The sequence below is a fragment of the Electrona antarctica genome, assembly GCF_951216825.1.
Source record: "Electrona antarctica genome assembly, chromosome: 23".
NCBI lineage: Eukaryota > Metazoa > Chordata > Actinopteri > Myctophiformes > Myctophidae > Electrona > Electrona antarctica.
In genome coordinates, this window is record NC_136804.1 from 23,876,449 (window position 1) to 23,903,246 (window position 26,798).

At 41.3% G+C, this 26,798-nt stretch overlaps 2 protein-coding genes across 5 annotated transcripts in view; one reads left to right on the forward strand and one right to left on the reverse strand.

Annotated features, from left to right (window-relative positions):
- Positions 1-18,429, reverse strand: part of acss3 (acyl-CoA synthetase short chain family member 3) — a 60,735-nt gene extending 42,306 nt beyond the window's left edge. The window contains exons 1-8 of one of the 3 annotated variants that reach the window (XM_079494709.1): positions 18,314-18,429; positions 13,790-13,934; positions 12,656-12,844; positions 10,486-10,620; positions 7,347-7,487; positions 6,888-6,968; positions 5,696-5,791; positions 239-390 (exon numbers count right to left, since the gene is read on the reverse strand). In XM_079494709.1, coding sequence (XP_079350835.1) covers positions 239-390; positions 5,696-5,791; positions 6,888-6,968; positions 7,347-7,487; positions 10,486-10,620; positions 12,656-12,844; positions 13,790-13,912 — 917 coding nt within the window. In that variant the 5' untranslated portion in view covers positions 13,913-13,934; positions 18,314-18,429. Of the gene's footprint in view, positions 1-238; positions 391-5,695; positions 5,792-6,887; positions 6,969-7,346; positions 7,488-10,485; positions 10,621-12,655; positions 12,845-13,789; positions 13,943-16,694; positions 17,390-18,313 lie in introns of those variants that run through there. The other 2 variants (XM_079494707.1, XM_079494708.1) reach the window with 2 other exon arrangements.
- Positions 13,804-26,798, forward strand: part of lin7a (lin-7 homolog A (C. elegans)) — a 64,385-nt gene continuing 51,390 nt past the window's right edge. The window contains exon 1 of one of the 2 annotated variants that reach the window (XM_079494716.1): positions 13,804-13,945. Coding sequence is in view for 1 of the 2 variants with exons in the window: in XM_079494715.1 (XP_079350841.1) it covers positions 26,221-26,260 (40 nt within the window). In the remaining variant the exon portion in view is untranslated. Of the gene's footprint in view, positions 13,946-26,150; positions 26,261-26,798 lie in introns of those variants that run through there. The other variant, XM_079494715.1, reaches the window with a different exon arrangement.

Sequence of the window (26,798 nt, forward strand, 5' to 3'; positions counted from 1 at the left end):
TGGCTCTCTGGAGTGAGTGTGGAAATGTAGTGGGCCTCTAGAGTGAGTGTGGAAATGTAGTGGCTCTCTGGAGTGAGTGTGGAAATGTAGTGGCTCTCTGGAGTGAGTGTGGAAATATAGCAGCCCAAACTAAATGATGTAATAAAGTATATAAATAAAGCATATGCTTATTATACTCTTATCCTGTCCATGTATTTCATGCTGTGGCATGTGTTAGTTAGCATGTGTTAGTGTCTACCTGGTGAGAGGGTATTTTCCACCAATGGCAGCGTCAGGATCTTGCTGGCGGATGGCCCGGAGGGCGGTGGGAGCAGTAAACATGGAGGATGCTCCGTGTTCCGACATAACCCGGAAGAAAGCGCCCGGGTCCGGTGTCCCCACAGGCTTGCCCTAGAAGCAGACAGGACAGGGAGGGTTGATGTTAAATAGTTTGGGCAGCTATTAGGACTGTTCCAAAACAAATCCTGAAGGTTCGCTCCTTACATTGGAATGATGATTGAAAAGGTTTGGACGCTTGCTTATATATTTCATTTATTTATAAAGGCGTCACTTTTGAGTAAGGAAATTCCACCAAACGTTCGAACTGTAATAAAAAAAGGTGATTTCCTACTCATTGGTGTGTACAAAAATATTTCCCTTTCTTTTTTTTTACAGTTTAGTTTAGTTTTTTAGTTTTTTTATCAAGTGATATAGATTTGTATTTTTTTTTTCATTGTGGGTTTTATAAGGCTTTACATTTTGTCCTGGTGTGGAGGTTCTTTGCCAGGGCTAAACTTCACGTTATTCTACGTGATAATGCAAACATGTACTTTACACTTTTTTTAAAAAGCACTGGTATCGGTATTCGGTATCGGTATCGGCTAACACAGAAATTGTTGGAATCGGATCGAAAAAAGTGTATCGGGACATCCCTAATATAGCCCTAATAGTACTGACCCTGCATTCTGATCCCTTGGCCAAACTACATACATGGACTCAGAGACAGACTAACTTTCAACTTAAGCCCCAATTTATACTCAATTGTACAATTGTGTCGCATACCAGACATAGCAGCTCTATAAGCTCACAACGCATGGGTTTGACGTGTTGCGAGCTTATAGATCTGCTATTGTTCCTCCTAATCCTAAATTAAGCATTACAGTGCATGAAATAATTCCAATTCCAAATATGAAGATTTGCACACTAATTTAGAACAAGTAGTATTGGACAGTCCTTCTGTCACCCTGCCAAGTGAACGAGAACAGCAAACTCTAGTTTGGCAAAGATGTTAAGGGATATTTTTGAACTCGCGCCAACTGAACGCTTCTGCATTCATTTTGATACAGCAGCTGTTTTGACATGGAAGGTGGCATTGGAGGGCTGCCTATCTGCCAGACGGATGGGCCATCTGAAACCCATGGACCAAACAGAAACAGCATTTGTGTAAAAACACATGAAAGATACAGACAAGAGAAGGCTATAGCCATAAGCCTCTAATATTAATTTCCAGAGAGTTTAGCATGGGTGACCCTACACTCACCATGACAATATTGCAGATGTAATTTCCCCCCAATGGTAAATATTTGTGCTGTGTATTGTCTATCACGGACACAAACAAACAGCAGGCATGAAGACGAGCAGGCTGCTAATACAACACAGTTGCTGACCACACAGCAACTGTGTGGTCAGACTTTGATTTAAAGGCAGGGGAATTCATTTGGCGTTCACCACCTGCCTGCCTGCCTGCCCCGTGATAGAGACAAAGAGGATAATATAAAAGCCATGGTTAGCACAGCAAGACAAATATAGAGACGAGCAATTACTGACAAGCAAACACAAACATCCCCCTAGTCTTGGTATTCAGGTTTTTAAATCAACTTTTGTAAATCCTCCTTCAAAAAACTAACCAGCAGTGTAGAATGCTCAGATCCTCCGAGTGAGTGTCACGGTCCGCTCCTCGGACCGTGAACTTTGACTTTCCTTATTTTGATTTTGGACTTTAATATGTATTTGTCATTTTTATGTATTTGCTGTTCTCTTTGGTTTTGGTTTTCTGTTACTCTGTTGTTGCCTTAGTTTTTTTGTGTATCTTATTTTGTAGTATTGTTCCTAGTGTTTCCTGTCTTCCTAGTTACTGTTAGTTACCTTGTCTAACCTACCTTGTATTTGTCAGTGTTTCCACCTGTGTCCTTTTAGTCCCCCAGCCTATCCTAGTGTTGATTGTATTTTGGTTCCACCTGTGCCCTGTTATCCTGTGTGTATTTAAGTCCTGTGTTTGCATTGTGTTCTTGTTGGTTCGTAGTTCCCTGTTGTGTGAGGTCCTGTATGTTTTCTGTGATGTTTCCTGCCTTCTTTGCCCCGTTTATGGAAGAACCTCAGTTTATTTAATAAATCCTTCTAAGTGTATTGCTCTGCCTTCTGTCGCCTGCATTTGGGTCCTCATCCGTACTCACTCTTAACAGTACGAACCAACCAGAACACAATGCAAACACAGGACTTAAATACAGAGGATAACAGGGCACAGGTGGAACCAAAATACAATCAACACTAGGATAGGCTGGGGGACTAAAAGGACACAGGTGGAAACACTGACAAATTACAAGGTACGTAGACAAGGTAACTAACAGTAACTAGGAAGACAGGAAACACTAGGAACAATACTACAAAATAAGATACACAAAACCAGGGCAACAACAGTAACAGAAAACCAAAACCAAAGAACAGTCAGGAATACATGAGCAAATACATCAAAATGACAGAAATGCATATTAAAGTCCAAAATCTAAGGGACAGTCAAAGTTCACGGTCCGAGGAGCGGACCGTGACAGTGAGGGAACACTGGAACAGGATTTACCGTGTAGACTGCATTGTAGTTTACATGTGTTCCAGACAGTGTTGTTTTTGGCAGCAAATTTTGATTTTAGTCTCTTGAATAGTTTTAATTTAGTTTTAGTCACATTTTAGTCACCTGGAATGTTTTAGTGTTAGTCTAGTTTTAGTCGACTAAATGTCATAAGATTTCAGTCGACTAAATCTACAGTTGATTTAGTCGACAAATGTATTTTGGCGGGCCTTGATGCCGTCGTAATGACTGCTTTTACACTTGCTGAAAATAGCAGATCTACAAGCTCTATCTACAACCTTCCTAGCATTTTAGTCTAGTTTTTAGCTGTCAATACATTTAGTCTTACTTTTAGTCATCATAGCTTAGTTTTCATTTAGTTTCCATTTAGTTTATCAGTCGTCGAACATTTTTCGTCTTAGTTTTAGTCGACAAAAACAACACTGGTTCCAGACTCCTGTCAGTGGATACTGGCCTAACGAGGTGCAGCTGAAATCTACAATGATGATAATAGCTTGCAGGAATATGGAGCAGCTGTGTAAAACACAGACACAACCATGTGGAACGGATTTCACTAGAGCATGCTCAATGTTCAGGTCTAATCAGACAGTATTGTTAAGGGCTGAATAAAGGTCTGATTTTTGGTTTATAAATTACTCATGAACTGAACTTTAATCTATTTAACCACGTATTAAAATGTTTAAAAAATAGACATGTACTAAGCTGTTTTTCTGTTTACCTTTGTGTCTGTGTTTTTGTTATGTTATGTTTTTTTTGTTTTCTGGGATTCATATTTATGTTTGATTTTTGTTCATTCATTCATTATTTGGTGGAAAGAATTTCTTTTGAAAAAAAAAATAGACATGTACTTGTAGATCTGCTATTTTCTAAAGATTTCACTGTATACATTGTATGCATTTGAAAACCCATGTGAAACAGGACATTTTGCATAATCAGTAGTTCCTACTTTTGTTACTTACAGTTAGGGATTGTTAGATAAATTCTGATATGTTGTTTACACGTCATGTCAAGTTGGCCACTCCATCATATTCTGTTGGTCAACACAACACAGATAGAACTTTGGCCCAAACCGTGTGGTCATTCTTATTTTGTCACCTTATTCTCCCATATCATCATTTTACTCTTAGCCTACTGCCTGTTTACTCCGTGTTGTTCCTTTTATCATCATTAATGTCACCATCCACGTGCCTAATCATCTCAGTCCTATATTATCCTTTATATTATTTTATCATATTTATATTATGGATTTCCTGACGCAAGGTTCAGATTTAATATCTTATATCTTGTTGACTCCTTATTCAGTTTCCATGTTGTCTGCCTGAAGCCACAAACTTACCATAAGGAAAGGTCTATTTTGATTCAAGACTACATGTATTTGACCTTGATGCCTAGTGAGAAAAGAGCTAGCTGCTCAGTGGGAGTCAGGGAGTGTTTCTCTCTGTCGAAAGTTCACAGTGCAGGGAAAGTTATCAGGTTACCATAGCAACGCCAGCCTCTGTGCTTTCCCGGTCTATGGCCCTCAATGACTGAACCCAGGAAGATGTCACGATACCAGTCTCATCATCCATGTGCTGGTCCAATGAGCGCTCGACAACCAGCGCCACCGTGGGATATTGCGGACATGAACTATCTATTGAGCCAACTTTTATCAACAACTGACGTCAGATGCAGTATAAGCCAGTAACATACTGTGAAGAGTTAGGTTCAGTTCGGATCCATTTTGGAACCATTTTGAATACTAAATACTAAATTATATGATGTAAATACTATTATCTGAACCATGTAGTACATTTTCCTCTGTAAATTGACTTTATATCTACTAAAAATTCAAGTTAAAACCTGAAACTCCTCTCAGAACTTTATTTGTCTGCCTCCAAATTCATTTTTAAGGTCTTTCTGTTTTTTATGGTACAGTGACTGTCATTTAAGATTTAAAGGGCTACTCACTCATTTTTAAGGTAAAGAGTAAAGACAGCACGTTTTTGAGTCTCCCTGCCGGGTTATTGAAGGGTATGGATTTTATTTCCATCAGGGATGTCCCGATCACGTTTTTTTCCTCCCGATCCGATTCCGATCATTTGATCTGCCGATACCGATTTTTCCCGATCCGATATTTATATTTTTATAGAACACTTATGCCATATCACAATAGTACAATATTTCAAACCACAGACAATATCCAGTCTAATATCATGTTATTGAAATAATATTGATACTAGGGATGACCCGAACACGGTTTTTGGCTCCCAATCCAATTCCGATCATTTGAAAATGACGTGATCGGTGATCACCCGATCCGACAACCCTACTTACAGTATATACATTTTTTTATACGTTTTTATCCCACGATTTTGTAACGCATTTTTCACCCCTGCGTCAATTATCTAATGTGATCCTGGGCTCTACACACCCTCCTTCATGCCTGAGTGTCCAAGTTGCTCCTTTACACCTGACAGGGGGGAGTTTCCCTGGTTGGACGTACTGCGTGGAAGGAACACGTTGTTCCAACCAGTTCCTTTCCCCTCCATCAGGCACCAGGGGGAGGCAGTTTAGAGACCAGGATTACTGCATGTTTTTTGTGAGGGTACCTACCCTAGGGGACACGGGGAGAACATGCAAACTCCACACAGAAAGGCCCTTTCGCCAACCCCGCCTCGGGTATGGGCACTGATGACACGTAGGAGGAAACACGCCTATATACATTTTGATACCAATAATTTTACTCAAGTCAATTTTGAATTACAGACTTCTACTTGTAACAGAGTATGTCTGTACATTGCAGTGTTGACACTTTTACTTAAGTAAAGAATGCGAGTAATCTTTCCACCACTGCATAGATCCACAGTGACGCACCTCATAGAGAATGGTGGTGTTGCCATGCAGGAGGGGAGCGTAGCAGATGTAGGAATGTCCAACCACCCAGCCCAGGTCGGACGCTGCCCACCACACCTGGCACAGAGACAAAATGCAGGGGTCACCAAAATGTTTGTCCATACACGGACACATGTGTCCGTGGTCAAATTCTAGATTTAGTCTTTACACACCATTATGTTCTTATTTTGATCATAAGTCCCAATAACTGTAGCCTAGGTCAGTCTCCAGATTGTCTTCTGGTTATGACACTGATTTACTATTGCACTATAGACCGTCGCAGTCCCGCCTCCTACCCTGGACCAGGAAATGAAACCCAATGCATTATTCTCATAGACATTTCTTAAAGTATTTATTTAAAGACGGTTACGCCGCGGACAAAGCCAACTCGAGTCGTGACAACTCATGACAACACAAACAATATTTTGGACCAAACAAATAATTAGAAATAAGAAAAAAACGGCAGGTTACAACACTTTTTTTGTTGTTTTTCTTCTTTGTAATTATCTGTTTGGTCCAAAATATTGTTTGTGTTGTCATGAGTTGTCACGACTCGAGTTGGCTTTGTCCGCGGCGTAACCGTCTTTAAATAAAAGAAATGTCTATGAGAATAATGCATTGGGTTTCATTTCCTGGTCCAGGGTAGGAGGCGGGACAACGACGCTCTATAGGAGGAGTCCACTAGGACAGCGGTTCTCAGATGTTTTATTTCTAAGGACCCCGATAACTCCGAGAGTGTACAAATGGAACCAAATGCACCCGTAAGGGGCCATTTGGCTCCAATGTACACTCAAGAGTTACAGACCTGTAATGTTCATTCAGGGCTAGCTCTTTATGTGTGTGTACTCATTTTGTAGGTCTGTGGCAAAAATAGAATTTTCACAAAATGTCCACCACAAGACAGCATGGTGATGACCTACAGTATGGACAAATTTGGATATAAACGTTTTGAAGGCAGAAAAACTCCAGCCATTTTATCATCTGGTCAAAGCAAATCATGTACAAGACAAAATTGATATGGATTAATGAAAAATAATAAAAACATAAATCCAGTTGAACTCAATGTCCAGGTTAACAGAAACGTCATGCAGTGAATCAATCTGCTCTGGAACAACAATGTTGTATGTTCCGCAACGGCGATACTAACTCAGATGGGAATGTTTTATTGCCTTACATCTCCGGGACTGAGGCCATAAATATTTGACATGGTCCATTTCAGCATCACAGCATAGCCTGCGGTGTCTCGTACAATGCCCTGGAGAAGAGACGGGACAAGAGCCATTATCAGACCAGTTAGTTTTAGTCCTTTTAGTCATCTGAAATGTTTTAGTTAGTCTAGGTTGATTTGTGGGCCTTCCTTGATGGCATCGTAATGCCTGATTTTACACTTGGTTGCACTCTGAAAATAGCCGATCTACAAGCTCACAATGCGTCACACTGTGACGCATTGTGAGCTTGTAGATCATTCAAGTCTTGCTAGTTTTTATCTGTTGACAAAATTGTCAGTATATTTAGTCTTAGTTTTAGTCATCGTAGCTTCGTTTTTATTTCATCTTTATTTCGTTTAGAAAAAAGGTAGTCGTCAAACATTTGTCGCCATAGTTTTAGTCGACGGAAGCAACACTGGCTGTACCTTTGGAGTGCCCGTGGTCCCGGAGGTGTAGAGGATGTAGAGAGGGTGGTTCGAGGGAAGAGGAACGCAGTCGTGAGGCCGGGCGGTGCTCATCTCTTCGTCCCAGTCCAGCGACAACTCGGGCCTCATGGACACTTTCTCCTATAAAACAAACAGTAATACAGTATAGCAGTGGTTTTCAACCAGTGGTCCGGGGACCACCAGTGGTCCTTGAGGGGGTTCCAGGTGGTCCCCAACTACATTATGGAGAGTTGGTAACCAAATGGACCCTTAAATATCTTTAACTCTTGGACCCGTATGGGTCCATTCAGTTTCATTTTACACTCTCGAGAGTTCAATTATTGTTAAACATCTGCATTAATTTACAAGAATTCTACACAATTAGAGAAGGTCAAATAATTGATCAACGTTTGCCTGTTATCTCTCCTATGGTAGGCCTACCAACATTTCATGCTGTGTGAATGAAATTGTGGACAAACCTTATCCAACGATAACAAAACATTATTATTATTTTGTGCAAGACTAAATCTCAAATGCTGAATAAATAATGGGCCTTTATATGAAAAAGGTTGAAAACCATTGCAGTATAGAGAAACAGCAGTTGTCAGTTCTCCATCAAGAGGCAAAGAACTCTTGACATAGACGATATCGTACTTCATCAGGATAATCATTTCATTTATTAAAACGGACACATGGACGGACAGGGTGCAAAACATAGTCTCGGCCATGCCTTCGGCCTGGAAGTGCATCACTTGGACAACTCAATAAAACAATAAGAATGATAAACTTGAGTGGTGCAACTATACATTTACTGTTATAGTTACTGTACTGTACACCAATCATTTCCATGTACTGCATTGTAGTGTACTGTGCTCTGTACTGTACTGTACTGTACTGTACTGTACTTTGATTATATTTGGAAAGATCTTTGAAAAATGCTGTGTGGGGGTCCGTGGAACATCCAGACCCCCAAGAACACGCCCAGGGGGCCTGCCCTGTTCCAGCGGGCCTTCCCGCGTACAAAACGGTCAAGAAGACACAGGGACACGCATACATAGAGACACATATAGAGACACACATAGATGCGTAATGGAGCGGAGGCACCGCTCAAAAACAATGTTAAAAGTTACATCATTACTCTGAGTCAGAATCCTTTGCAAATTGGGCACATTTTGGGTTACATTTTAAAACATGCCTACAGGCCAGAGAAAGAAATCGGTCATTAGTGAGCCTAAAACCTAGAGCTCATTAAAAACTCTAATGCTTCTATACTGCCAAAAGTGCCTCTCCATTAATTTACTTCAAAATAACCCCAGGTAACACCTGGTTGATTTAACGAGACCTAGTACTACAGTCTGCAGAACCATCACAATGCTTGGTTGAGAGACGTTGTCTAGCCAGTTCTGAACTGCTGCCTTGCATCATTTCAGAGCTATATCCAAGGTGCCATAGTTTCATAGGACTATTTCTGACTGAACTCACAGACAGACAGTGGTTTAATGGCGTCATTAGTGCCCCTGTGCCCTACATAGCACGGTCTCCATGACAACTGGAGACATTATCACCTTAACAGAAGACGTTTGTTTTACAGGATTGTTCACAGATCACAGGCGTTCATCAATAGATTAGATCAGGCAGACGCTGCAAGGCAGACAAATAAAAATAAATATGTTGTAATAACCATTAAATGATACGGTGCAACCATGTAGCAGATAACACAATTGCATTAACTCTGGCATGGGAGCCTGAAAACCATCAAGAACCAAGGAGGATTCTGGGGTGCCTGGCAAGTGCACCTCAGCCAGTTAGGGCACAGACCATTACACTCCTTGGAGTCGCGTGGAATGTCGAGTTTGAAACTGACTCAAGGTTCTCATTACAAATGTCTCTCCTCTCTGTCTTGGTTTCTAGTCTCTACTGCACTCTCCTATTTCAAGAGTAAATCATATAAATGCTGCAAGAAAGATTCTGATGCTGATAAATTTGCAGGGTACATTTCCATAGCTGTGAAGTCATGGATTTATGTGACTGAGTGAGGCCATTTAAAATGTAGTGTGTCACTGTATTACTGCATAATTGGGTGATTTAATAATTTTGGAGATTGCTCCCCCACAGCCACAGCTTAGCCTGGCTTTATTCCACCAGCTAGGAACACACTACAGACATTTGCATTTCCGTCCATCGTGCCTCACTGACGATGATGTCTCGTTTTAATTTGGAGGCACTTTCTGTCCCATTATGGAATAGCTTGAATGGGAGGGTAAATAATCAGGTGCCGGCAAAGCCAACGGATATCACATGCATTTGCATACTAATGGTATTATTACTTTGCAAGGGGATAATGCTCAAATGTGCAACATTGCATGCAACCAGTGTCACAGTCACAGACTTTTGTCATTCGTTGTACAGTCTAGGTCTTGTATTTCTATGTATTGTTCCCTGGTCTAGTTTCCATGGTTCTATGTTTGTTTGCTCCAGCTGTGTCTCATTTTGTAATCAACCCTCATGTGTATATCAGTCTTGTTCCCCAGTCAGTCCTTGTTGAGTCATTGTATCCTGTCACCTGTTTCAGTCTGTTTTAAGTTATTCATGTTCACCTGTCTTCTGTATTAAAACACCATTTCATGGTTTTGAACACTATCATGCCTGGCTGTCCTGCGTTTGGGTCCTTACCTCACCTACATGTGACAACCAGTGTAAATGCTGGTTTTTAACTACCCCTTTTCACTGAGGAAAACGAAATGGAAACTAAATGAAAACTAAGCTATGATGACTAAAACTAAGACTAAATATATTGACAATTTTATCAACAAATAAAAACTAGACTAAAATGTTAGGAAGTGACTCGTGGACAAGAGTCTGTTGCATGCTGAAAATAGCAGATCTACATCAAAGGCCCGCCAAAATACAATTTAGTCGACTAAATGAACTTTAGATTTAGTCGACTAAAATTGTATGATATTTAGTAGACTAAAACTAGACACAAACACTAAACACTAAGACACAACAGGTGACTATATGTGACTAAAACTAAATACTGACTAAATACTAAACCAACACTGGTTTGGTTTGTAGGAGACAGCTGTGGCTGTCCTATTATTATCAGGCTTCCGGGTGTTGCGTGTTCAGTGGGTCTTACCATGTTGGGTCTGTTGTAGATAAGGACTTTAGCAGGCCTGTGAGAGCTCAGCTCCAAGGCCTTCTCCACCAAGGGGATGTACTCCACTCTCCTGCCTGGCTCGATGCCAAACGACGCGGTCACAATCATCTTCGGCTGAGACACAGATGAGATCAGATGAGAATGTTATTCTACTAGATGTTTAGGCATTATAGGCCTGTCACAATTATTACTATTACAATTATTTGAGATAATCCCAATTATCTTTTGCATAATTGTCAATCGTTTATATACCACTCATTTTGATATTATTTCACTCTTTGGCCTGCGGAGGACACTGGCCTGATGTCACTAATCACATGACCCCGAGTTCTAGACCTCCAGTTCTAGGCTAAACAGAAGGGGGGGGGGGGGGGGGGAGACTTTTTTTTAATTATTTCTAAGATATATTAAAGTTATTTGTCTGTGGAATTTGTGATTACGAAGCCTAAAAGGCAAACAGAAATACAAATTGTAACGTTCCAATGTCCAATGCAAGAAAACATAATTCAATTGTTAAAATGAATTATTTGTGTGTGACAATTAATCGTCAACTTAAATGTGTAATCGTGACAGCCCTATTCCCGTTCAGGCAGCGAAGTGGCCTGAAAATCTCGTAACCCCGATCAGAGCACTCCATCCCGCAAAGTTTGGCAAATCAACTGCTTGTATAAGTTGGTGACAAATAAAACATATTGAAACTTGAAAATCTAAATGTTACTTTGTGACCAGCTTGTCCAATCAAATCCGCCCACATTGCAATTTTAATATGGGATAATATTGTTGCTCGTTGTACAGCCACAGCATTACTTATACACTGTATATAGATTGGATTGTGCATCAGAGACGGTAGCTAAGATTCCCCATCCTTATTTGAATTATGGTTGCATTGCATTTAGGAAGCATTTGTAGTTGATGTAGTCTGTGGTAAAAGCTGGTTACAGCACATATGGCGAGGCCATGTCTGAACCAGACCTCAGTAATTTATCTCAGGCAATTTTCTTGTATCTTGATCACATCATTGATAATGTAGTCCCCAACGGTGTAGACTAGGACAGAGAACGGTTAGGTGGCGAGAGAGAGAAACAGTCAGGAATCAGGATTTAGTACTGTGAATGTGAAGTGATAACAGAAACTCAACAACCCTAGTACTGATGTGAATGCCAGGCAAGTGTGTAGTCACTAGTCACTTTCAGTGGGCTTTGAAGATTCAGCAACAGGCACACACATTCAATTAATCAGTCAAAAAAATCCCTCAGATACCATGGCATGAATCCAGGGTAATCTTCTAATTATACTTTAACTGTATAAAGTCGCTGGCACTGGCTAATTTATTCCCTCAGATTTTGTTTTGATCATTTTGTATAAATAGATGAGACTTGAGGGAGATCGTAATACATGTTTTTTTTTTTTTAAATAGTAAGTCTTCCATTATCTCTACAAAGGCCATTAACTTTTAATTGCGGAATGAAGAGAATTTATAGATGTGAACTTAGTCAAGCTGTATGTTTTTCATTGTGTGTGAATGTCACTCTGAACAGAATGGTGTAATGAGATGAGGGAGAGGCATAAACAAGCAACTGCATTAGAAAATTAAATGGATTATTACTCATGACCAAATGACAATTCCCTTTCCCATTTCCTGCCTGTAAGAACAAATCAGTGTGTCTTAACTAGACAAATATGACAAATGGCTTCTCAATCTCAAGTGTGCACATACCAGATAAGAGATAACAAATTGAAAGTGTCTTTTGTTGGTACTGTCGTGGAATTCTGGATCAATCAGCAATGGACGCTCGAGATAGGAGTCGAGACAATATTCTAGGTGGTGATGGTTATGCTTTATGTACAGTACATGATATCATGAGTGGAAGTACAATAACACTCATTCAGTGCTACAGTAGTTCTGCCAAGAGCACAGGGCAGAAATCATAGATACTGTGGCTGCTCCAAGGACAAACAACAAACAAAATACTGTAGGCTGTAACATAAACAATAGCTGTTGTCAGGCCTAGTGGAGACATCTAGGCCCTTACAACAAGCTACCAAATATCACAATGTATTATAAGTGTCATCATAAGTGATATGGTTAGATATCACTTATGACCTTCGGTCGCAATAAGAACCATATAATTCCTTCCTCAGTACTAACCTTGGCGTGACTAATGCGGACGGAAAGCTCCTTGGCTGCAAAGCCGCCAAAGATGAGGCTGTGGGGCGCGCCGATCCTGGCACAGGCCAGCATGGCGAACATGGCCTGGGGGACCATGGGCATGTAAATGACCACCACGTCTCCTTTCTGTACCCCATTCTTCACTAGCACTCCCGCCAGTCTGGAAACCTGAAGTACACATGGTTGGTTAACGCACTGGTTCCCAAACATTGGGTCGGGGGATCCCATTTGTGGGTCGCATAAACATTTGTATGGGTCCCTTGTTTTTTGTTTTGCATTTCCAAAAAAAAGCAAAAATATTTAATGAATCAAAAAACAAATTCAATGATTTCATGAAATTCAAGTAATTTCATGAATACAAAATAATAATCAAAGAAATTCAATGAATTAGACAACAAATGTTTAACCGTTTGGCCACCAGGATTAATTAATTAATTAATTCTCTGTAATTCACGTCAGGATTTCCCCATGTTTTACCCTTATTTTGAAGAGCCAAAATCCCCGACCTGATGTTAATTTTGTTACTTGTGTGGTGTCGGGGGGTCCAAGGGGTCACCAGCCAAATTGAGTTAGGATACAAATTAACCCTTATAATAGTGTATAAATGGAACAAAATCTGGTTCTGTAATCTTAATCTTATTTTGTAGTAGTGTTCTGTGTTTTCCTGTCTGCCTTGTTGCCGTCACCTGCCTTGTCTCACCTCCCTGTATTAGTGTAACCCTAGCCACCTGTGTTCTGTTGCCTGTTAGCCTATACCAGTGTTGATTGTGTGTTTCAGTTCACCTGTTACAGTTAGTCTCTGTCTATTTATATGCCCCAGTGTGTTCAGTCCTTTGTCAGTTCGTCGTCGCATATGTGGTCAGTTCCTTGTTGTGTGTATTCTTAGTCCTAGTAATTCCTAGTTATTTCCAACTATATTGTTCATTGTGATTTCTTTGAGATTAAAACCTCTTGAACATTCACTTCTCTGCCTGGCCTGGTCGTTCTGCATTTGAGTTCCATACCTCCGTATCCACACCGTGACAGTAATAATCACTTATTTGCCGATTTGGCTGACCAGGGGCAATTAAGCAACGTTATCAGTTAGTGCTGCAAAGAATCCTTATTCTTCACCTGTGCTTGGAGCTCTCTGAAGGTGATGACCTGTTTGGTTCCAGTAACTGGACTGTCATAAATTATGGCAGGTTGTTCCCCACGACCACTCTCCACGTGACGATCCACAGCGTTGTGACACATGTTCAACTTCCCTCCCACGTACCTGTCAAACAGGTAGGCTATTAAACATTGATTTGACACTGCATAATGATGTTAAACATCTCTCTCTCTCACTCTGGGAAAAACATTGTTTGTGAAACACATTTTGAATGAAAGTCTGTGTGCTCAACTTAGCCGCAATTTGCAACTCTAGATTTTTTTACAATGGGATGAATCTAGAGTTGCAATACCCTCCATTGACTCCCCACTCATCATTTTGCGTTTGCGATCTGCTTGTCTTAAACGACGTTAAACTCACCAACATTGCAGCTGTAGTCCAAGCTTGAATTATTCTCTTTCAATCTGCAAAGCTTGTTTTTCATAAAAATCCCCCGTAGACATGTTATGAGCTACTTTCTGTCAAGAAATTCTGTGCAAGTGATTCTTTTTCTAAGTGCTGGAGTTTGGAAGCGCTCGTCGTAAGTCACTGAACGTCCCTGCATGCATCTGATTCGCATTTGCACATAATGCAGGAGGCAGCAGCGTGACCCCTTAATACAAACGAGCGCTTCCAAACTCCAACATTTCTTCTTCTTGACAGAAAGTAGCTCATAACATGTCTACGGGGGATTTTTATGAAAAACAAGCTTTGCAGATTGAAAGAGAATAATTCAAGCTTGGACTACAGCTGCAATGTTGGTGAGTTTAACGTCGTTTAAGACAAGCAGATCGCAAACGCAAAATGATGAGTGGGGAGTCAATGGAGGGTATTGCAACTCTAGATTCATCCCATTATAAAAAAATCTAGAGTTGCAAATTGCGGCTATGCTCAACTGCCCATTTGTTCCCCCCCCAACAAGAACACAAACAAAACAACTATCCACGTTTTTCCCTGCCAAGGTACTGGGGCTCCTTGTGTGTGTGCTTTGCTTCCTTCAGGCCGTGTTGCTTATTATAAGCAACTTTTGACTTTTCTGTAAAGTCACTTGCAAATAAATTATTCTTAGTTGCTGGTTGATGTTTTTTTGGGGCTTGATTCTAAATGTATATAGTAGTTGCTTATTTGGGCTTGCTTCCACATTTCTTCACATCAAGGAACCCCAGATTAATATATAACTGTCCACAGACATCCATCTGAACATATTTTGTGCCTTTTTTTTTTTTTATGTTTTAGAAATATTCAAAATATTTCAATTTATTCTCAATATGTTTTTAAATAACAGATGTACAACCTCAATGTGTCGCTGTGAGCTTGTAGATCAGCTATTTTCATTTGTGCTTGTTTTCATAGACCTGGCCACTTTCTCTTGGAAAACTGGCAACACAGCAAGAGAAAGAGGAACTTATGCACACACAAACGCAATGCACTATGGGCTGTAAGAAAAAGGTGAATAGTATAGCAGCTAAGCCACTCATGAGTCCTGTCCCCCTGCAGGGACAGCGAACAAAGGGTGTCTGGAATCTTGCTGTTTTCGAATCGAATTAAGGCAGTGGAAACTGGAAAAATCACGTTTAATTTGTGTTTTCAACCTTCTGTAAAAGTATGTTGGCAATTGACATATTCATGGGGCATAGGGGGCACTAGCCCCTTTCGGCACCCTCTGTTAAGCTTTTCTGAAGTTTGGACGTCGCTTACCCTAGGGTCCCTGATCGGTTATTAAGCCCTCTATAGGATGCAGATGTACATGTTCAGCGGCGTGCTGCTTGAGTGTTGGTGAGATGTTTCAAAGATGCATAACATGGCTATAGGAGATAACGGAAACATGGGAGAAACTGCATTAACCGCCGATGCCGTTAAGTATTTTTAATCTTTTTTGACGTTTTGGCTTCTCTGAAATTCTCTCTTCTTGACTTCCCATTGTTCCGCCTCCCGAGCGGCGACTGGCTAGCTGCACGTCCTAGTTACTGCCTCTGATTGGCCGACCGCGTGCATGCAGGATGTTTATAATGCTGTTGTGTCGTGGGAGACGGGACATGGGAAGTGAGGAAGAGAGATTTTCAGAGAAGCCAAAACTTTAAAAAAAAGATTAAAAATACTTAACGGCATCGGCGGTTAATGCAGTTTCTCCCACGTTTCCGTTGTCTCCTATAGCCGCGTTATGCATCTTTGAAACATCTCACCAACACTCAAGCGGCGTGCCGCTCTCCGTGAACGGAGGGTATGTAGTGCCGAAATGATTTCGGCTCGTCAGAAATTTTCAGTAGCACCGAAGAGCCGACTTTAGGACGGTACCCGCCCCCCCCGAACCTCAAATGACGTCACATTGTAGGCTCTACAGAACCGAACAGACTTTTATTCGGCTCTAAAATAAGAGTATGAATCGGCCCTTAATAACCGATCAGGGACCCTAGGGTAAGCAACGTCCAAACTTAAGAAAAGCTTAACGAGGGTTCCAAAAGGGGCGCTAGTGGGCACATTAATAAAACATAAAATCATCATTAGAATCTTATTTAGATTGATTGATTGAAATTGTTATTTCACAGTATGCAGAATGTGTGCATTTCATTACCGTGTGGACGAACCATGATTAAGAATTAACAGTTAATTGTTTACAACAGGGTCCACCTTTTTCAGTTCATCAGAACATTTATAGAGACGTACAACTATACACTTCTATATTAAAACAAAATACAGGAAATCATTATATAAAGAAAGTAAAAATGGGAAAAACATGTAGCCTATTGTATAACAGTACAGCTGAGCTGGGGCAGGAAAAGCCTTTAAAGCGCAGTGGTGGTGGTTTAACTTACTTAGTTATTATTAATAATAAATAAAATATCTCGTTTTCTTCTTTTTTTTGGGGGGGGGGGGGGGGGGACTTACCAGCTTGGGAAAACTGCATCTTCAACGTGCAGGGTTTTATTAAATGGCTCAAACCAAGTAACATGTTGCGCTGCTTCACTCCAGAACGCCTCGGGGCTGTCCCTGGCAGCTGCGAACGCGTCGTCGTATGCTGCCGTCTTTGAAGTGTATTTTCGGCAACATTGTTGCGGTAAATGTTTCCGTGAAAGTGTTCTCAACTCGCGGTGTGTCCCCCAATGATGTGTCGGTTGTGTCCACGTCGGTGCGCGTTTTGTCGTTTGTCTGCAAAGTGTCCCGGAATTGTCACCCCGCGGCCGTGGGGTGCAGTATAAACTTCTGCAAACGATAAACCCCCAGTAGTCTGGACGGGGTTTGGAAATAATGTCGGAAATCACACTCAGTGCTTTCGGCCGCAGTAAACGCATTGTTGTGGTTGTGGTGGTGGTGTTGGCGTTTTTTGTTTAAAAAAAAGAAACACGTGCGGGAGGAGCTTTTCCTTGCAGGCGATGTGACACAATGACTGAATTCTCCTTCAGTAGCGTTTTGACGCACGTCAGCTCAGAGCTCAGCTGCCAGAGAGGCCAGCTGAAGGACAGGACGGCCCGTACGGGGGCCCCGGCCGGCCGCCCGCAGCCCACATTCCACGAAACTTCTGGCCTTTTCCCAATACTTCTGTTTCCATCTCAACGTCCTGAGCTCGTTCCCTCGCTCCTCCCACTAATGTAGCCTCGGAAACCCAGACGTTTTTATTTCCAGGGAGAAATAATGTAAGTATAGCCACTGTAGTATTACTATAGTAGCCTACAATTTCAATTGGAGCCAGGTAGCCTACTGTTACTTAACTTGATTATTTTTTTCCCCTTTATTTAATTTTATACTTCCACTCCACTATAATCTCAGAGGCAAATATTGTACTCCACTACTCAATTAGTTGGCAGATTTATACCTTGCAGTCTTTCACAAAATACTGAAAATATAACACAAAAGGAGCATTTCACCCATTGTCAACGATGATGAGTCCAAGCTAAAAGAAACTACAGGCTTTCTCGTCTTTGAATAAAAGCGAAAAGCTGAAAAATAAACCTGTGTGAAGTGAGGGGCGCCTGGTAATGTTTGTTTTGTCACAATGTGGCTCTGTGTTGCCATACTGTGGCTGTGTGTGCGCGTCGACTTTCCTCCCAGCTTCCCACCTGTCTGTGGTCACATCATCGCACTCAATTGACCGGCCATCAACTCTTCAGCCCTGACAGTATTTAAACCCTGGTCTTCACTCCACTCATCGCCAGATCATTGTACAACCTTTCATGGTAGTAGCCAGGGCCGGTTCTAGGGGGGGGCAGGGGTGGGCATAGCCCACCCAAACGTGCGTCCTGCCCACCCAATGTGGGTTTGACACCCCACCCGCACCGGCGGAGTCGCCCCCCCTTACAATTCTGTCTGCCCACCTTAGTGGGGCTGGCTAAATCCGGCCCTGGTAGTAGCTTGTCTCTAAACTAGTGTTTACGTCCTAGTAGTGAAGTTATAGTTTAGTAGTATTCCAAGTCTTAGTTCCTAGTTTTCCTAGTATTTTGCTCCTGTGTTTCCTGCAACTCAAGCTCTTCTCCTCTCCTCCAGAACCCTCCAGAACCCGGCCAGCTCACCTGTTCTACTGCCTGCTCGTCTGCCTGCCACCTGCCTGGACTGCTCCTCATCCTCCATGTTTGTTTTTCATGCAACCTTCCACATTCACCATATTGTAAATAAATAACTTACATTTGCTCCTGTGTTTGGCTCTGCATTTGGGTTCAACTTTCTGCATACCATGACATGTTTAACTGCTGTAAACAAGCATTAAATGTCCATAGACTTGTCTGCCATATGATGTAATTTCAAAAGCCAGAAGTTCGAAAGGCTAGCGCCCCTCAAAAATAAAATATGTGAAGTGAGGGGAGCTCTTATCATCATTCCAGCCAATAACAAATTGCGTCCTCACCTTCGTCATCAATGTTTGTGTTACGCAATGTTTGTGTTTACACAAACACTCAAAATTGACCATTCATTGTCAATGGCATTTAATGTTTGTGCTAGGACAAAATTTGGGTTATACACACCAAAAGCTGGACCTCAAAAATCAGATTGGAATCTTGTTTGAAATGAACAAACCTTCCTGATGGTTTCACTGGTGGTAGCCAGGTGTATGAACTGTCCACGGCCATCTGAGACAGAGTAGACAGATGTTACCATCTTATAATGAGCATTAGTGAGGTCCAGTATGATGATGCTGTAGGTTGAAAATTGGTGAAGTGTTTTTTGAGTGGTGCAAACCACTCCAACAACCAGCTTTTTGAGTGGTGCAAACCACTCCAACAACCAGCTTTGTCTGTATCTATGTTTGTGTCTATGTGTGTACGTGTGTGTACCTGTACGTGGGACCCAAAGAAATGAGCATGGTTACTATGGTCACTGACATTATGTCAGACCACAGCTGATCAGGCTATATAAGACCTTGCACCACTCGGTTCACACGGGTGTGATTTTTTTTTTAAGTAGCCTACTTCTTCCACTGATTTAAACCCAAGTGTATAGGCTGTACGACAGTGTCGCTTGTCATAACTAACTACATATTATATAAGGTTGGAGGAATTGAAAATTGATTTTTCAAATGGGACATCTTTTCTCACTCATGCGAGTGTGGTTTTGTTCTGCTCGGATAATGTGATATCATGTTGTACTGGATGCTGTATTTTTCTGTACAAAAAAATACATACACACACACACACACACACACACACACACAGTATAAAATATATTCTCCCAAAGAAAATGACAGATGTAAAAATGTGATGTGAAATAGCTCTTATGCAACAGAGGAGTGAGGGCGCTGGGACGTAGGCGTGACAGTGAGTATTGGGATTTGCCCCTTCAGAGAAATCATATGTGAACTATGCACTAGAAGTCGCTCACGTGAGCTGTGGAGGAGGCCGTTCGTATTCAGCAAGATTGCTTCTTTCTCAACCAAAGCGCTCATTCGTTATAGGCTATTGTCAAACACAAAGGGGAGAAAACCTGCATTGAAACATGGAAGTCTCATTTAATTTGTAATATAGTTGTTGTCTTGGTTCGGTAAAGCTAAAGGTGGATTTGAGTATAGTTTTGTTTAGCTGTAACTTAAGTTCAACATAGAATTTATACTATAGCTACAAGCCTTCGCCTAATCACACAGAAAGGTCTTCAGAATAATTGGCTGAATACGATAGATTTTCTAGGGTGTAAAACAAGAGGAGATCCATGTGATTTATATTTCATAACACTGCAGTGTAATTGCTTCTCTCCATCCCATTTCTTTATTGTTTACCAGAAACATAGAACAAATACAGGGCCTATGTCTGTACTAAAAACGTACATATATAAACGTGATATTAACCATGTGCCCAGGTAAGATATGATGCATGGCAGTTGTGGTGGGTAGATATACGGGCATTCCTGAGGAGCAGCAGTTGTGTGTTCTTTGTGACCTGGGAGTGGTGGAGGATGAGTTTCAATTTAAACATTTCAAAATGGACTAAAAACATACCTTTTTAACAAAGCATTCCCTTGACTTTTTGTCCTCTTACTTAGTTTTAACCTGACCTTCATAGTTTAGCTAGGCTAGGTACCACACATTTGATTATGCTGGTTTACCTTTTAGACATGCTTTTAACTTAAGCACTTTGAGAATGTAAAGCGCTATATAAATAAAATGCATTTGGTTTTCCACGGTACCATGATGTAAGACATTTTTTATTTGAAAAAAATCCAGGATAGGAACCCAGCTTTGTTTTGGATATCTGAATGTTGTACGTTAAGTTGGCTGTTGACTTAGGAAGTCTTTTTAGGAACATTAATAGAGAAGGCATGGCAGTTACGCTGGAGAACTGATGTGTTTTTTGTTTGTGGTGTATCTTGGTGTATGGAAATTTTAGGAGTGTCTTGTAAGCTTGTGCGGGTTGGGCATCTTATGATGCACTTTAATTTAAAAATCAGTATCTTAAAGTCTGAAACTGTCAGACCAAAACCCCCCAAACAGCCCTACAGTATGATGACTTAAACACGGCTTGTGACATATGATGGGCAGATGGGGTAGGGTGTTGGCCCTTCTTAATCGACACCTTCCAGGTGGTTCCGACATACTTTATCACTGCCATCTGCCAACACACCAGTAATTACCCACAATGCACCACCACGAGGAACCCCTGGAAATGACCCAGCTGTCTGAGGTGAATGCTGGTACCTGGCTGGAAGCACCAATGATTGATCCGTCTGATGACTCAGTCCAGACAGACACATTTATAATTACATCTTCCAATACACCGACATCCAATCCTCTTAGCAGACCTTGTGTTGAACTGTACTTCCCTGTGCTTTTTAATGGAAACTGCTAATAAAGTAATACATTTTCAACCAGAGAAAAAAATCCTCAGGATTTTACTGTGTAGTGTGTTTTGGGGGCGCATAATACTGCACACTTTTACATCCATGATTTACTCACATCATTCCAGTGAAAAATATGTTTTGCACATAAGTCACAGTCACATCATAAGTGTTAACTTACATCATGTCAGTCTAAAATGTTTACAGTCTCTGAGTTTAATGGTCAATCTTTACACTCCTAGTTCATATTTTTACACTGTCATATTTTGTCTGACTAATCAACTTGACAATGAAAGGATATGCCACCCACCACGCACTCTGTCCCTTGCCATCATTTTTCTAACGGATGTACGATAAGAGTGCCCCTCACTTCACACGGGTGTAATTATTTATTATTTTCTAGTCTTTGGCAGTGGGCAGAGATGTGAGCTGGGCACTGAGCGATGGCTATTAGCGAGGGCTAATCAAAGCTGAACTGGAATTTGGGCAGCTGCAACTCTGCGTTCTAGCCTTCCTTTCTGATTTGATGTAAGGAGAAAGAGGGGAATCTGCTGAAGAAGACACTGGTTGGTGGCCAAAATAGTGTGATGCCAATATTATATTGTATGTTACAGTATATATCCACAAATTAGTAATCTACTAATGTATGAGCCTGTGAAATATGATTTCAATATCTCATTCTGGCTTTAGCACAGCAATATTTGGAGTTTAATTGGAGGACGAAGGAATTGAACAATGTGTGGTAAAATTGAAAACCACTATTCAAACTGGTATTCTTCGTCCTCGAAGAGAACCCCTTTTGTTGGTTTTTTTCGCAAGGTTCAACTTTCCAAACTTTTGCATTGTTACCCTGTATGGGCAGAAGTGAAAGCACTTTTGGAAGTGTGCTCTATTGAGGTCCCTCACCATGTTATTCCAAACGTTGTATGGAATTTTTTGTAAGAAGCCTCTCCCACAAATTTGTGAAACCAATTACAGGCAAATGGTATGGAATATCAGAAAGTTGTTTGACGATCACATGCATGCACTGCACAAGTATACAGTGCACACAGCTATAGCCTTGGGGAGAGACATAAAATGCCACCTGGCTCAATGATTCAGTGGAAAACTCAATGGGATGTCATGGGATGATCTCTTTACTGGATGGTTCATGTACCTTTACTTTACGCGCACAAGCAGAATTTGACCACATCCCTGGATGCTATGCCAGCTTGTGAGGTAGATGGTGGAGGTGGAGGGAGGCTATAAATCCTCCTTTCCTTGCATACTCCTGACATCATGTGAAGAGAATGTTCTTTTTCTTCTGCAGAGCAGATCGGCAATTACAAGATTGTGGATGCTGTTTCATTTCCCTAGAGGGAATTGGAAATGAAAGCTACAGCATTTCCCTGAAGCGGGCAGCAGTAGCCTAATGGTGATAGAAGCAGGTTTCCATTGAAAATGTACTGTAGTATGCAGGTGGCCAGGGGAACTCAAGTCAGATATCCTTTCCTCGATCTCCCACAATAAGTGCTACGGAGCTTCTCTTCGCTCGAAGCATTTAACCTGCAGCTTTACCTGGAAAGCTGTGTCAGTGCAAGCCTGTTATTGTGGATTATTTTGAAAGGGAAGGATGAGGTTGACTGGCCACTGCTCTGAGTGGGGTGCTGATAACAGTCGAAGCGGGTGGTTTTTATCAGCTTGCAGAGCTGATCATGTATCAGGCAGCTCATACTTAAACACCAGCTCCTCCAACTTCAACACTTCTCATTCAACTCTTCTCTTCTTTTACTTCTCCACTTTTTGAGAAGAAGAGCTGTGTTACATTAACACTTTGGGTAATACTATCTTGTGAAACTATAAAAAGATTGTGCATTTTCTGGCAGATCGTTATACATCCATATACTGTAGGAGACGTTGGCTTTATACTTTTGAAAGTTGACAGCAGTATTTCAATGTTTTTGCATTCACTTAGTGTAAAAACATTCATGACAAGTAGCAATTTAGTAGTAATTTATTCAAATGTAATTGAATTAAAGTCAGTTCTGTATATCTGTTTATATAACAGTATTTCTATGTTCTATGGGGCGGCGGTGGATCAGGGGTACAGTGGCCGGATGGTAACTGCAAGGTTGCCAGTTCGAACCCGGGCTCCCCCAGAGTCTGTGTCAAAGTGTCCTTGAGCAAGACACTGAACCCCTCCGCCGCCATCGGTGTATGGATATGTATGTATTAATAATGTAATGCACAATCTATGTAAAGCGCCTTGGATAAAGGCTCTATATAAATGCAACATTTACCATTTACCGAGGTCATTTGCTGTAAGCAGTGTAGGGAATACTATAAACGGTGTACACACAAACTCTCGCTCTCACTCACAACACACACACAGCTGCAAGCTGATAATATGACTGAGTTATTTCCTTGTTTTCTGAAAGCATTTCACAATGTGTCACATAGCAACGCATTGTGAGCTTGTACATCTAGTAATATATAGGGCTAAAGTGGTTAATGTATGTTTTGTAATAGCCTAATAATCAAAATCTACAAAGTAACTAGTAACTAAACTTTTCAAATAAATGTAATGGAGTAGAAGTACAATATTTGGATCAGAGATGTAATGGAGTAGAAGGTAAACACATTGGAAATCGGAAAATTGGAAAATTTGTAAAGTACTTAAATTGTACTTAAGTACAGTACTTAAGTACATGTTACTTTACACCACTGGAAGGCACCATGGTGGACTAATGTTATATCAAATTTACCAGCTTGTGTGTTCCTGTTTAATAAGATGAGAAATTATTGCTCTGGACAGGAAATGCATTGCATCGACTTAGTGGATGAATACAGCATGCTGTCTTTCATGGCAGTAATTCAATGAAGAGATGACAGCCTAGCTGCCACAATATCAACCAGTTGGATCCCCTACATTGAGACACTTCCTGTTGAATTAATATCATATCAGTTTGAAAGGGAAATACTTGCAAAAATTTGTTCTCAGGTTTACTAATCTTATATGAGCTCAGTCGGAGAAGCATGTTCAAACTTTGTTTGTATCTGGCGTCTTCTGCATCTCCTTCCGTGGACGGGAGCAAAGGCCTTTCAGAAATCAATTAACTTATTGTAGAATACTTTGAGAGTGCCTAAACCTAATCCCTTCACTTTACACACACACACACACACACACACACACACACACACACACACACACACACACACACACACACACACACACACAGACTGACACAGTGACACAACTGTATTCCAGAGGCTGCTGGCTCTCCAATGCTGAGCCCATAATCTCCTAGTGTCCTCTTTCTCTCCTCTCTCCCTAAGCTCTCTCTCTCTCTCTCTCTCTCTCTCTCTCTCTCTCTCTCTCTCTCTCTCTCTCTCTCTCTCTCTCTCTCTCTCTCTCCTCTTCCATCCCTCCACCCCACCACTTACCATATACATCTGCATGCAGCTGGCTGGGACCACGTGCAGTTCGTAGACTTTAGCAATAGCAGCCATATGGTCTGACTCTGTGGTTCTCAAGAGAACCAGTGGTTCGGGGACCACCAGTCGTCCTTGAGGGGGTTCCAGGTGGTCCCCACCCATTTAAATGATAGAGTGGGTAACCAAATGGATCTTTATAGATATTTACCTCTTGAGAGAGTAAAATTGAACCAAATCGACCCTTGCGCCTTGCGGAATACATTTTTGAGTGGTGTAAACCACTCCTACAACTGGCTTTGTTAGTCTGTCTGTCTGTGCTCAAAAAATGAGCACGGTTGCTATGGTCACCCAGTTCACACGGGTGTGATTTCATTACGTCAGACAATACGTCAGACCACAGCTGATCAGTCTATATAAGACCTTACACCACTCAGTTCACACGGGTGTGATTTTTTGTTAAACATCTGCATTACTGGGGCACCCACTACAAAAAAATAATAATAATTGCATTACTTAATTTCCAAGACGTCTACACAATTAGAGAAGGTCTCTCCTATACCACATCAATATAGAAAACATGAAATTGTGGGAAAAATCTTATATCCAACGACAAAAAGATAGTCTACGTTTTGGGTCTGAGAGGCTAAAATCTCATCAAATGGTGGTCAAATGCCGGATAAATAATGGACCATGATATGAAAATGGTTCAAAACCACTGGTCCATGTTCATAGAAATGTGCAGATAAAGTGTGGATTTTCTTAATTAAATTCAAGATCAATTAAACTGGTGTGAATTGAATGAAATTGAACACATTTTGTCTCCCTTTCTTGCCAATGCCATTCTTGTGTCTTGTAAATTATTCTATGATGATCCTATCATGGCAAATTGTCTAAAAGAGAGGTAATTGGTTCCCAAAAGAGTAGCCTACAGGCTAGAATGATTTCAACCTCTTCATGCAAGGCTATTGAAAATAAAAAATATTCTTTCCCCATGCAAAACCGTGAATTTCAGCATCACTGCGCCTAGATAATTTCATTCACTTTAGGCATTGGTTTTTCATTCTACTGATAAATTATGGTCTACAGCACATTACAGCGTGTTTACGATTTACACTTATCTACTAAACGCCTGTACCCCAGTCGAGGCGGAGGCATCATGTCCAACTCGTTCTGGGGGATTAATCCATAAACCCTTCAGCTTAAGTTCACTGCAATCATTCAACCCCCCCTGCACTGCATAAGTGTACAGTGCTGCACACAGCAATAGAAATAAAATGCAACAAGGTACAATGACTCAGGGGGATACTCGATGGGAAGTGGGGTCGTCATGGGATGATCTCTTGAATGGATGGATCATGTACCTTTACTTTACACCACGCAGCAGTATATTGTATCGTTTTAGTTTGCCAAACCCCTGGATGTATCATGGATGGATGCTATGTCAGCCTGTGAGGTGGATGGTGGTGGATGGATAGAGGCTAGAGCTGGTGGGCTGGGCTAATCCTTCTTCCCTTGCAGCCCCTCCCACTGACTCTGACTCTCTCTCCCTCTCTCTCTCTCTTGTCTCTCTCTTCTCTCTCTCTCTTGTCTCTCTCTGTCTGACTGACTGACTCTCTCTCTCTCTCTCTCTCTCTCTCTCTCTCTCTCTCTCTCTCTCTCTCTCTCTCCCCCCCTCTCTGCCTGAGCGTTGTATCTTTCTGATGCTGCAGCTACTGTATAGTCGTCGGGTGTCCATATAGCAGTCATGGCGACAGTAGTGTCCCAACCGCTTACTCTGGATCGAGGTAAGGCGCGCATGAATCGTTCGTTTCCCCCCCTTTAAAAAGGATTGATGTTTTGGAAACTCTTGACAAGCTAGTTCAACGTATGTGTTTTTATTAGATTTGCGTACGAGTCCGCGCGTGTCTGGACAGTAGGTGAATTGTGGTTTGTGGTCTATAAATGGCTTATAGGCTACTACATGAAATTGATAGGCGTTCGGTGCGCGTCTTAGAATGAAGCGCACATTGAATTAACGGTACATGTATTCCCGCATTTCATTCCCATCAGTTATTCGGTTATTGTTTTTTCCCCCTCTCTAACTGAAAAAGTCTACTATATATTATTAAGCACATGGGGAACTCTTCGCGATATGGTAGCCTACTTCGCTAGGGCAACTTTTGAATTGAAAGTAGACAGGTGTGTACCTGTATCATAATAGCCTATAGGCCTATAGTTAAAGCATAACGGTAGGCATGGTTCTTTTCTCCTAACTGTTGACAATAGAACAAAAGACATTGTAATTTGTACATCAATATAGGTCATGTTTTCTGTATTTAAGCT